Raw genomic sequence first — 12,845 nt, forward strand, 5'->3', positions numbered from 1 at the left:
GGCTCCTGTTTATGTCATGGCTGTTCCATTGTGAGGAGTGACTCCAGGTGGTTTATTTCAGTGCTTACATCGGATGAGCCGTGCCCAGAGATGAGACTGTGCTGTCAGATCACATTGCTTACCCTGCAAATTGCCACAGACCTGCTGCTTGCAAGCTCATTCTTTTGACAGGCTTCCTGCTTTCAAAGAGCTTCCTCTGTACCTTCTTATTCAAATGTGTTTGTATGACTTAAGTTATTGCTCCTAAATGATGACACTTGCATCTTCTCAGGACCAGGCATATCGTTTTGGCACAGGGAGTCTATTCATTTCTTAGCCTAAGCAGGGCAAAGGTGGTACACAGGTGGGTCCCAGTGTGTGCTGGCTCTGTTGGCCACATATTTCCAGGAGATTCCCCTGTATATGTTTGCCAGGTTCCTTCCTTTCCTTCCCATAGAAATGGAGGCATCACCAAGACCAGACTGCTCTGGTGCTACACTACCCTGAATCTCACATTATCTGCAAGTGCATTATCTGTGCTGCTCCTTCATCTCCTTGCTTGGGGAAATGTCTAGAGAGATGCTGCCCTGTTCACCAAAGGGTTGGGAGCTGGGCTGAGCACTCGGGTGCTGCCTGGTGTGCTGGTGGTGCACCCTAGCTCAGGGTGGTGTATCTACCTTGTATCTACTGCTGACCAGAGCATGTTCCTGAATTTCAGTCTTGAATCTGAAGTCTGGTCTGGACTATTCACTCTTTCCTCTATGGAGATGGGAGAAGACTTTGGACCCTGGACGTGGTGGTCTGTGTTGGGGTGTTTGAGCAGCTGATGCTGACAGTCATAGCTCTTCCCTCCTCCTCTACAGCCTCCCCCTACAGCCCCCATGTGCCTGAGGAAGTTGGGAGATTCCCCATCCCCCTCTGTTTGCAAAAGCCGATTTCTGGGGTTGTGACTTTTAACATGCACAAACAGCTCTAATTTAGTCATTTATTTAGTTGACATATTTATTTGGGATGTTCCTTTGCTTCAGTTAAAGATCTTGTGACCAGTGCCCCAGGCGTGCTCAGCAGTACGTGAATGAACAAGATCCATCAATTACTCTTGATCAGATCAAACTGGCCGGGAAAAACTCACATAACTCATGTCCCTGCACAGGCTCGGCTGGAGCCACACAGTTTGCAACTCAGCCTTCCCCAGCTGAGGGGCACGTTGTAGCTCCCGTGCAAACACACTGGGATCAGCACAGTGTGAGAGAAACAGCTTTCCTGGGGTCCTGCTGTCCCTTCAGGCAATCCACCTCCCTTACCAGTGCTGTTTTGTTTTGAGCTCTATTCCACTGGCTCGCTGTAAGAAGGGAGAGGGTAAATACATGGGCTGGCAGCTCTGGCTGCTGTGCTCAAACCTCTAGTGAGACAGTGTGCAGCACCCTGTGTCTTCAGAGTTGTGACTGCTCTCTTCTTCCAAGCTTGGAAAACAACCTCTGCCTTCCTAGCCCTAAAACATTGGTCCTACAGCATTGCTACCCAAAACTGAATGTTTTATTGCCTCCTTCCCTCCCTCATGTCTCGTTCGGTGTTTTAACCATAAAGGCCAAATCCAGAAGCACCAGGGTATGACAGGTGAATTGTCAGTCCTGCCTGCCCTGTAAGCTGCTAAGCAGGATGGTTTTTCAGGGATTTGTGATGGGTTCACTTAGCTAAGGACAGCGCAGATACTCCAGTCATGTTTGTGTGTTAGCCACTGTGGAGAAGAGCTGAGTGCTGCACTTGCTGTTCAAAATGTTTAGTCCGAAAGGTTTCAGCAGCCTAGATGTGGCTGGATGTATATAAGTCTTAAGCAAAGCTGTGCTCTCATGAGATTTTTTTGCCGAGAGCTATGGTCCTTCTGATGTGCAGCGCGTTACAGCAGACTTGAGGGTCTCTTCCATCTCTGAACAAAATGCACTTAAGAAAACAGAGTTTGTGTTGTCAGGACACTGATTGAATCAAACTTGCTCTTTTCTCTCTTACAGGTTACCAGGACAATGCCAGTACTTAGGGCTGCCGGTTGCTGATTACTTCAAACAGTGGATTAATCTGAAAAAGGTACTTCTGTGCAAACTGCCATAGTCCCTGTCTCCCTCTCTCCCTCCTCCCCTTGTCCTTCACTTTTCCTCTTTAAGGAGGTGTCTAATAACTACTGCTGCTTTGCATTGAAATGAGTTATTTCCTCAGAAGCTGGGCTGAGCGAGTCCTCCAGCTCCCTATTGTATCTCCTCTAATAGAGTCTTACTGTACTTGATGGGATGTGTTCTGCAGCTGGGGAAAATCCCATTGTGGCAGGCACAGTGCGATGTCTCTGCATAATAGTGGGACACTGTGAGGCCCCTTTCCAGTGAAGGTTGTGTTGTCCCCAGTGTTGCTGACTCTGTTTTGTTTTGCAGCCACATAAGGCTCCTAGGAGCATGGTTCCCTTCAGATCAAATTCTGGTTAATAAATGTGGCAATACTCCAGTATAAAAATCAGCATTTCCCTTTGTGGCGTGGGGAAAGGGAGATGTCTCAGCAGCACATCCACCTAAGAGACTGGTGACCACTTTATTAAGCAAAATGCCTTGGACTCGGTATTGTCTGGTGCCGTGTCTTGCTCCATGCCTTCACTGAGTGGTTAAGGGGCAGCCTGCTGTGCATCCACAAGGTCTCCCCTGGCACAGCAGCTCCACCTGCACAGAAAAATGTGGTGGTGCCATAAGACACAAACCAAAGTGAGAAGAAAAGAACAAGTGTGATGACAAGCAGTAGCAGGGTGAGGGAGGAGGTTGCAGTCTGTGCACAAGAGAAAACTGGGGTGGCCCTCCTGGTTAAACCTTTGGATGAGTAAGATTCCCTTCCCCCATCCAATTTAGTGCTTTATTTTGGTTCCTGTGCCTTTTTGTGGTAATTAGGGGTCTCAGTAAGTGAAATTTGCTTATAAACAGCTTGTTGTTCTTGTGGGCTTTTCTTTTGTTCTTTTATTTATTTATTGTTTTAAATGGAAGCGTGAGTGACAGGCTGAGCGGCCGCAGAAGGACAATTTGCATGATCTGTTCCATCAAATAGGGTAGAACATGAACGTAACAAGGGATGCTGGCAGCACATTCCTGGCTGAACTTGTCAAAGGGTCTTGTATTTCCCTGCTGTCAGAGCAAATCTTTTGGCTGATTGCTGGTCCTTGGTAAATGAAATCTGAAAGCACATTGGGGCATTCTGCAGTTCAGTGACCATTAATGATCGCCATTTGAAGTTCACTAAACTTCCGGTGAATGGATAGCAGCTATATAACCAGCAGGTTGATGGCTGCAGAATAATAATACTTTAAAAAAAATCCCTATGTACTGTGATGTTTGCTAAGAAGTAGGTTGATCCAGCTCCTCCTCTGGGCCTCTGGATGAATGACTTACGGCTCTTTACCATAGTTCAAGGCTCCTGGATTTAGTGTGTGAGGAGCTGGGATTCTCCATAATGTGGATGTCCAGGCAAGTGGCTGTTCTTCAAGATGGGCATTCGTGTATTGCACATCAGCAAATACTTTGACACTGAGCTGAGGGCTGCTGAGCATCCATGAGGTCCCAAGCACAGAGCTAAAGGCAGGAGCAGGAAAGAAGCTGTTGCAGCGAAGTGTTCCCCTTCCCAGCTCTCTGAAGGTGTCACATATTGAGCATGTAGGATGGGGGCACATGGGTGGGGTTGTCCTCCTCTGCACATTGAGCAGAGGAACTTGGAAAGGAAAACTTCAACCTCCTTCAGATCATGTGAGGAGGGGATGTGAGAGAGAAATGTTCATCTTCCTCCAATCCCTCTCATCCTTTAAAAAAATGAAGTTTTTCTGACGCTTCAGTATCTGATGCCCTCTGACACAGTGTGGCTTCAGGGACCCCACATCCCTCTGGGAAGTGAGCCATCTTGCAGAGGAGAGCAAGGAACATCTCCTGTCCTGTATTTAAGAGCTGCTTCTCCTGGGACTTGCTCTTACCCCAGGGCGAGGATCTTTCCATGCCACTCTCTGCTTTCAGGTGCTTGTGGGGCGACTGCCTGTATGTTTTCACAAGAGAGGATTTCCAGCTTAGATAACTAATTCTGTCCAAGCAGGCAGATCCAATGGAGCCTCAGTCTCTATTGAGTGAGCTCCCAATGTGAGACAAATAAGAGTGGACAGGTAACTAGCCCCCCTATTCGTCCCTGCATAGCTCCCCTCCCTCTGGCATGTTCCTGACTTAGAAATACCTTGTAGGCTTAGTCTGCCTCTGACCTGATCCATGAAGTGAAGGTGTTGGGGGGTGGGCGGGGGGGGGGTGTGGAGTGTGAAACTGATGATTTCTAGGTCATGGATAATGCAGAGACTTGAATGTTTCAGATGTCGAGAAACCAGCACGTGTGACAGCAGTTTTCTGCAGAAGGACCCTCCCGCATCTTCTGTCCCTCCTTTGGGTCTCTGCTTGTGAGCAGTGATAGCAAGAGGACCTTTCTGAATTAGGCAGCTCCTTCTGCAACTACCAGGCAATGCAAGAGTGGGATTACACACTGTACCTATGTTTGTGTACCTATGTGTAGTGCAGTAGCAGGTTCCCTCTGCCCATGCACACACAGCTTCAGGTCCTCTTTGTCTCTGTTTTATATCATTTTAAGAAACAGTCCTTGTCTGTATTCCCTCTGCCAGAGCGTGGGATGCTCCAGAGCTCAGCAGTCCTTCTTCCCTCACTGGTGAGACAGTCTCTCTCTCATGGTTCATTGGCCAATAAACTCCTTCCCTTGTCTCTGCTGTGCTGCAGGAGTAGTTGAGGCAAGAACCTTGTGCCTCCAGGCAGCTTTCACAATTTCCAAGACTTGCCTCTCGGGCAAGCTGAAGACAGGAACTGCCCCCATGAGCTGCCACGCTTGTTTTGCCTCAGGCAAACCTTGTTGGATTGATCTGGCCGTGCAGGTGGTGGTGAGCTCCACACCTGATTGCTGCAATGGTGGCCACAGTGTCTTGGGATCTGTGAAAAAGCTTCTGTGGAAGAACAGAGGGGGGAAAAAAGCTGCCTGTGCACTTGACTGGGTTTGCTGAAGTTTTACCTTGCCCCCCCAGCCTGCTAATGCATCCCTTCCATCAAGCCTGATCGGTGTTTGCTGACATTTTTAATGTCACTGAGCGATCTTGTATCTCTAGTGAACTGTCAGTGTGGAGCTGACTCGGGGCAGAGAGTTTATCATGTTCTTCACTTCGATTAGCTCAGCCTTGTGGGAGGGCAGCAGAAAGCAGAGGAGGCTTTCTTTGAATGCTGCAACATTTCAGATATCCCCCTAAACCATCTCAATAGAAAGCCACCATCCCATCTGCCAGTCCTCCTTAGGTACCTGTCATGTCGATTCGCAGAAGCCCCGGGGTTAGGACTGAGGTGCACAACCTGAGCTACATGAAGCTGGATGCTCAGGGTGGAAATAACAAAGAGTGCTTCATGTCAGGAGAGAGGGGCACTAGTGAAGTAATACGTGCAGAAAGCAGGAGGCCGTGGGTCAAGATTTATGCAGAAAGGAAAGCTGCTGCGGCTAACAAGCTACAACCAAGCTGCTGCCCCAAGAGTATTCTCAGGTAGCCTGGATAAATTCATTAGTGCTTATTCTAACACAAGGATCAGCTCTCATTTGTGCTCCCTCTGCTCTTTTGGGAGCCTCTATGGTTTGTTGTTCCAGGTCCTGCTTGAGTTAGCAGCATGGTTGGTCCCGGGATGAATCCTCACCGCCAGGACTGGAGCCAGTGCTGTGTTAGGCTGAGGACGTGGTGCCTGCAATTGCAGGGTGGCCAAGAGCCTGAGAATGGGAAGCCCGGCAGGCAGCAGGAATGTCAGCACCACCAGGCTGGGAGCACATCACGGAGAGGAGAGTGTTTTGCTGGAGGGAGGAGGAAGAAGAAGCAGAGTGAAGATAGATTTTCTAACAATAAGCTTGTGCAAGAAAAACATTAGAAGGACGATGAGGGTGTGAAAATGGCCAAACCAAAGGTCTAACCCAGATTGTCTCCATGCCAGAGGCCAGTAGCTGGTTACACTGTGCAGGTGTAACAGGGAGGGCATGGCTCTAGTCAGCTTTCTCTGATTCCCAGCAATTGTCTCCTCAAGGATTGAGAGCTGGCAGCTGTCCCTAGACCACAGTGTTTAACACCAACTGTTTTTACCACATCTGTCTACCAGAAACTTGTACATCCTTTTCTGAATCTGCTCATGCTTTCAGTTTCTTCAGCATCCTGCAGCAATGACTTTTGCTATTTAATTATGCATCAATTATACTCTGTTTACTCAGATGTTGTGTGAAGATGCAGGTCCCTTTGTTTCTTGTAAACTTACTGTCAGATCATTTTCTTGGGCCTAGGTCTTGCACTGTGTGATGGAACAAGTAAGTGTTTCTAGTTCTTCTCCATGCCACTCACTTGTGGTTTGAGACCTCTGCCATATTCTTGTTTAATTGTCCCTTCCAGCACAGCAAAACTTGTCAGAGGGCTGGCACAAAGGCACTCACAGGCTCTGTGACTCTAGAACTGGCTTGTGGAAGTTATTTTTAACACTGTGTACACTATCCTGATCTTCCATTTTTTCTCTGGATATTATACTGTTAAAAGATAAGAGGAACTGTTTATGTATCCACTAAGGGTTTGTTTTATTCCTTGTTTTTCAAATGATATTTTATTTATTTTTTAAAAAAAGACAACCTTCATACCCATCACAGAGCTGTCCCTTTTTCAGGACAGCTGTCCTGGCATGTTTGACCATCTTTGATTTCTGTTCACAGGGTGCAGCGTATCTTTAGATACAGGAATAGTTGTTGCTTTAGGAGTGACAGAACAGTGGTCCTAGTTTGACATCCTCCTGAAACCCATGAGGGTTTTTATGAAAGGCAGGAGTGGAATGATGTGTGTGAAGAACTGCAACTTTCTTTCTCTGGGCATGATGAAACTGAGTTGACAGAGCCTTGGGGAGCACAACGTGACCATGCTGGGGTGCCGTGGCTTTGTGCAGAGCTGGCCTTTTCCAGGGCCAGTTTTTATTGATTTGTAGATATTCCTGGTTGGAAGCAAACTGTTAATACACATGCACAAATGTTTTAAGGTCACCTACTTGCATTGTGAAATCTGACAGAGGAAGCATGTAATAGGATGTTTTTGTTAATATTTGGCTACTAGAAATAAACATCTTAAACAAACAAAGATTTGCTAACAGCTTTCTGTCTCTCCTCTGAATTAACAATTCCTTCTGCCTTTGGGGTGGGAGGAGGAGCTCTGAGTGCTTCTCAGACATTTGGTGCTGAAGTGTCTTGAAGATGAAGATCATTGAAATGGGTACAGATGAGAAATGGTTTATGTTTTAACCCATATGCCTGGAAGTGAGGTCTAACTTCTCGAGGACTTACAGTGATTGCTATCAATTACCTGTTTATTGAGTTTCTGGCTGCAGGGAATAAAATGCCTGGTAAGGTTAGAAATGCAAGAGGAGGACTCCTCAGGCAGAGTGCTTCATGGCCAAAGCATCAAGCACATGGATAGATGTTGCCTCTGAACTGTGAAGAGCTGCTCTGACACCCATGGTGCCCAGTGCTTTGCTGGTTTGCAGCAGGAGTGCACGTTCTGAGACTCTGTCACACCTTCCTTTAAGGGGACCTGGTCTTGCCTGGCTCCTCACCCCTTCTACGGAACTCTTGGCTTTGGGAAGTCGCTCTCAGAAGGCAGGAATGGGAGAGGTTGTGAAAGGCAACAGAAGGAAAAGCACAACTCTGGGGTTAAGGGGAGTAAGAGTATCTCTTTCATGAAGATGACAAAAGAAAAGTGTCTGTGCAATAGCACAGGTTCGAAGGAAATGGAAGGAATTGCTTATAACAGTCAAATGACTGTGTTTAATAAATACTTTGCTCTGTATTTACAGAAAGGCAGATGTTGCCATATTGCTGAGCAAGAGGTTTGTTGTTACAACGCAGTTTTTCTGATAAAGTTAAGTGGTGACTTTTGGTTGGCATTTTGCATAGCAGGTTTACAGGAGTTTTAAAGAGCTGGCTGAGACACCTTGGACTATAAATAAGTCTTTGAACATGGAGGAAGTTCTAGAGGACTGGAAGAAAGCTAATGTTGTACCAGTAATTTAGGAGGGCAAATGGGATGACCGATGAAGTAATTATAGCCCTATCATCTTGACATTAATTCTGGGCAAAGTAATGAAAAGCCAGATATCATAGTTGATTAATAAAGAATGAAAAGAGGGTAATATAATGCCAATCAATGTGGATTTATGGAAACTAGATCTTTTTCAAACTAACTTGATATTTTTTTTATGAGAATACATGTTTGGTTGATAAAGGTAACCATGTCAATGTAATATACTTCTAGAAGGCATTTGACTTGGTACCTTATGACATTTTGATTAAGAAACAAGAGTGATACAAAATCAACATGGCACACATTACATTGATTAAGAAAGAGCAAACTGACAGCTCCTAGCATTTAATTGTAAATGGATAATCATCATGGAGTGCATGTCTTCCTAGTGGGGTCCCACAGGGATCTATTTCTCAGACCTCTTGTATTTAACACTTTTATCAATGCCCTGAAAGACAACATAAAAATCATTTTCGATAACGTGTGCAGATAGTGCATCCACGAGGCAGCTGCTGTTGGATTTATAAACAGGCAGTGGTGAGTAGGAGCAGAGGGGCTGGATCATTTCTTTCTTTGGGACTGGTTTGATCAGTATGGGATGCTGGGTCCCATCACAGCATCAGAAAGAATTCTGGAAACTTGATGATTGGACAAGAACTGCAAGACCCATGGGAACACCTGCCATGCAGTAAAGACCCTGGGAGCCATTTAGGGTGCCAGAGAGAAGGGTAAGGGAGACTTGGCTGTAGTCCCTAAATATCTGAAGGGGATAAATAGATAAATATCTAAATATCCAAGACGTGGCAGGAGATTCCTTCCCTCTAGCAGACAAAAGCATAAGCAGTTCCAGTTCCTGGAAGCCAAAGCAAGGTAATTCAGGTGCAGATCTTTATGGTGTGGGGTAATTAACCATTGGAACAACTTACCAAGGGCTGTGGTGGATTCTCCAGCTTGGGAGGGAAGGCTTTTTCCTAAAAACATCAGCTCTGGTTCAGACAGGAGTTTGGGGCAGTCTCCTGGCCTCAGTCAGGCCGGCCGGTCGCGGCGGTTTCTTCTGCCGTGGTGATCTTTGACTGTCCGTCTCACGGCTCTGGCCGCTCTGTTCCCTTGCGGTGAGAGCGCTCCCAAGGGCTCCTGACTTGGGGGAGCACAGGCAGCACGAGCACCACGAGGCTGGGGATGGAGGGGATGGCATCCCGGGGAACGCGGCACCTCCGGAACGGGCAGGGCAGCCCTCCTGCTCCGGGGCTGGAGCACGGCAGCCATCCACGACTTCTCCTTTAAATCTGTCGTGCAGCTGTCTGAACTCTGAAATTTCTTTCACTCTCTCCCTCGCCTTGTTAACATGTGTTGCCTTTGGGGTAATCAGGGAAAAAATATTATGTCCTTTTACAATTACCAGGTTTTGGAATATTAAAATGTCTCTCTGCATCGGCAGTGTTATTTTGATTGGTATTCTAACCTTTGACTAGCCCATAAAGCGAGCCGCTCTTCAAGCCAATATTGCAGGACTGAAATTTAATTCCGAAATGATTCCAGATAATAGGGAGACAGATAATATATGCATGAAGGATATTATGTTTGGACTAAATGCAGCAGGGCCAGGGCTTGGGAGTTGAATAATAGCCCAGAGTGAGTTATAATCTGTGGGACAGAAATACCTTACTGTCAGGGCCAGGAGAGGAACTCTTAAATCAAAGGGAGGGAGATGAGGAGGGAGTCGAGGATAGTCATCTCAAAGGGAAAGGGCATCCAGGAGAGGCCTTAAAGGAGCAGCCCTCTCTGTCCTTCTGCAGAGGAACCTGTCCTTCCTTTCTTATTTAACACAAAGTGCTGAGTAAAAACACATTTCTAAGGAAAATCAATAGGCAGGAAAGTCTGGAAGTTCTTGGCAGTCTTTTCCCTTTTCTCCTCCTGGACTCATTTGAAGAGAGTACAGGATAGGTTGATGCCTCAGTTTCCCTAGAGGTTGTAACCAGATGGACCAAGGGGTTGTGGATGTGGTGGGTTTGCAAGGTATTGTGTTCACGTAATGCAGAGTAACCATCAGGGTTGGTTTCAACATCCACTTTCACACAAAACAAAGGAAGCAGAGGCACAGCGTGTGAGCTGCATGGACAGTACTTGTTTTTCAGGGCTCTGCCCTTGACCTTCTCAGCCTGGGACTCACTGCCAGGCAGGGCTGTCTGCCTCCCTCAGAGCTGCTGCCCAGGCTGGTGACTGAAGACCCAGAACAGGAGTATCTTGTGTGACAGCTGAGGTACGAATTCAGTGCCTTTTAAATACTGGAGGCTTTAAGAAACACCACCTCCCTCTGGACTTTCTGTTCTGGGGAAGGAAACTTGAGGTTTTTGCTATTTACTCCTCTGCAAGTGGCACTTTGCGCTTTGCCGGCAGCTTCCAAGTGTGATGGAGCAGTCAGCAGGATGCTTTGCACTCTGCATTAGCTCAGTACTATAACTTTAACCTGCTGGGCAAAGCATTGGGAGTTTTCTGTAGCTAGACTTCGCAGAGCACTGCGGATGGCTGTGCTGCCAGCTGTCCTGGGAGGAGGGGAACTGAGCAAGTGGAGATGGAGAATGATCTCTGCTGCTGGGGTGACACAAACCCATGTCGATATAACAGGCTTTGGCTCAGTGGCACAAGCTTATAGTTTCAAAGTAATGATCCCAGCCTTGCATTTCATTTCCTTTTCTTGCAGCCTCGGGAGCTGGTTGTGCTACAGCTGAGAGGGGCTCTAGATGAAGCCTGGAGGCTTCACTGGTTTTGGATGACTTGAGTGATAACATACATGCCCATCCCAGAAGGGCAGAAATGAGCAGTGTCCATTTTCACCCAGATCAAATGGGTTTGTGTGTTTCCCGTTCCTTTGATTTTTTGTTGATTTTATTTTTTAATAGCATCCTAAAAGCACAGGAGCAATTTTCTGTAGAACATGTGTCTGTATGGGTTGTTTGGAGCAGACAGAACGATGTGATCCCCAGAGGGTTAATGTAAGTTTTTGGCTTTGGTTCACCAGAGAGTAGCTAAGTTTCCTGGCTTGCAAAATAGTTTAGTGATTCCTTTGGTCATAAAACCCACAACTGTGTGGAAAAGCACCCTTCTTTCTGCCAAACTCTTGCCAAGCAGAAGGCTGTGGGCTGGGCACATGCACCCTGTTCCTTGCTCACTGGCATTTAGGCTGTGGTGTGTGGGTAAAGATAGCCTCTGACAAGGTCCTGTTACATGGAAGCCATTTAGAGCCACTCCAGGACAAAGGGGAGGTGCAAGTATTTTGGTCCTATTAACAACAAGCTCTTCCTGTAACTTCCTTCCATCCATATCTCCTTCCCGTAGCTATCCTGCACATGTTCATCTCGTGGATCTCATAGACAGGTCAACTTCTTTACCATCAGGGGTTCTCCTATGCTTTCTTTTGCTAATATATACTAAGTGTGCATGTTAAAATCTCACTTGCTTTGCTAGGCAGACTGTTTTGCAGCCTGGTTTTAGCCTTTGGAACAAACCAGTTTTGCCTACTTCATTCAGGGAGGACCTGGCACAGGTGGAATAACCCAGGAGGGAACAGAAGAAGGGTCAGAGAATAGGAAGATGTAACCTCCAGAATAAGACTGAGGTATCTGGAATATTCAGCCTGGGGAAGACTAAGCAGAAATCATTTTTGAGGAATGAAAATGCTCAGAGGAAAGGAAAAGTTTATTCTGGCTGGTTGTGGTGGGATGGTTCTTGGTCATGTCCTTACCTGCTGCATGGAGATCAGTAAAGAGTTTCTGTGAATGGGAGCAGGGATATGGGACCTTTAGCTCTTGGGAGTTTAAAATAGTCTTGTGGGGATGGTTTGGGTAGAGCTGGTCCTGCCTTGAAGCACTTCTCCCTTCCAACCTGCCCTGTGTGCTGTGACTTCCTTTGCCCCTGTACTTGGACACAGGCTGCCTGCTTTCCTTGGAACACATGACTGCAATGCAGAGTACGTGAGCAAGGAAAGAAGGGGTGGTTGCTTTGAGTGCCACAGACAGTCTCCACTCCTCTCCTGATGCTGTCTGCCCAGGTCCCAGATGTTTGTACTGGGAAAGTCCCAAGATAGACTTTATTATTTGGCAGGGCCTTTGGGCTCCAGCGAGGACCAGGGACTCCTGGTGCCACATGTGATAGAGAGGGCTCTTGAATAAGGCTGGAAGGTGTTGATCCAAGAGAAACCGAGGAGCACAATTATCTTCCTTGTCCTCATGCAGCCTGAAGCTACTGGACAAAGCAGAGAGTAGAATTTGTTGCCTTTGGGCTTTTTTTAACCAGGGCAAAAGCTTTGCCTTCTGGATGAAATTCTAAGTAGCAGTTTGCTGAGCGCACTGCAATGGTCAATTTACCAAAGCATCCTTGTCTGTGCAAGTGGTTGGAGGCAGGTTGGCATTTGTGGTTCTTCCTCATGCACATCACTGTTGCTGCAGGCAAAAGACAGAGAAGCAGCTGCTCAGACCTTGTGTGCTGCTCTTCCTGCTGAGTGCCATATTGCTCAGCTGCACCTCGCTGTGCCCGTACTGGGGGACTTGGAACATCTGTCCCTTGCACCAGGGAGCCTCCTGGTTCCCATCTGGCTGTGTGTGCCCTGCTGCTGAGGTTAAACATACTGCTTAGACCTTTGCTCCATGAGTCTGGTTGCTGCTTGCAGGCTGAGGAAGGAGCCACACTGGCAGTCCCGGTCCTGCCTCTGTTTGTGGGGGAGTGTGGTGTAGGT

The 12,845-nt window shown here is 47.1% G+C and overlaps 1 protein-coding gene across 1 annotated transcript in view; it reads left to right on the plus strand.

Moving 5' to 3' along the window:
* ERI3 (ERI1 exoribonuclease family member 3) overlaps positions 1 to 12,845 on the plus strand; it is a 120,395-nt gene that overhangs the window by 39,086 nt on the left and 68,464 nt on the right. Inside the window, exon 5 of the mRNA XM_027683024.1 lies at positions 1,989 to 2,061. Within this exon, the coding sequence (XP_027538825.1) occupies positions 1,989 to 2,061 (73 nt within the window). The remainder of the gene's footprint in view (positions 1 to 1,988; positions 2,062 to 12,845) is intronic.

The sequence above is a fragment of the Neopelma chrysocephalum genome, unplaced genomic scaffold (genome assembly GCF_003984885.1).
Source record: "Neopelma chrysocephalum unplaced genomic scaffold, ASM398488v2 Primary Assembly neopelma1_64, whole genome shotgun sequence".
NCBI classification, from domain to species: Eukaryota; Metazoa; Chordata; class Aves; order Passeriformes; family Pipridae; genus Neopelma; species Neopelma chrysocephalum.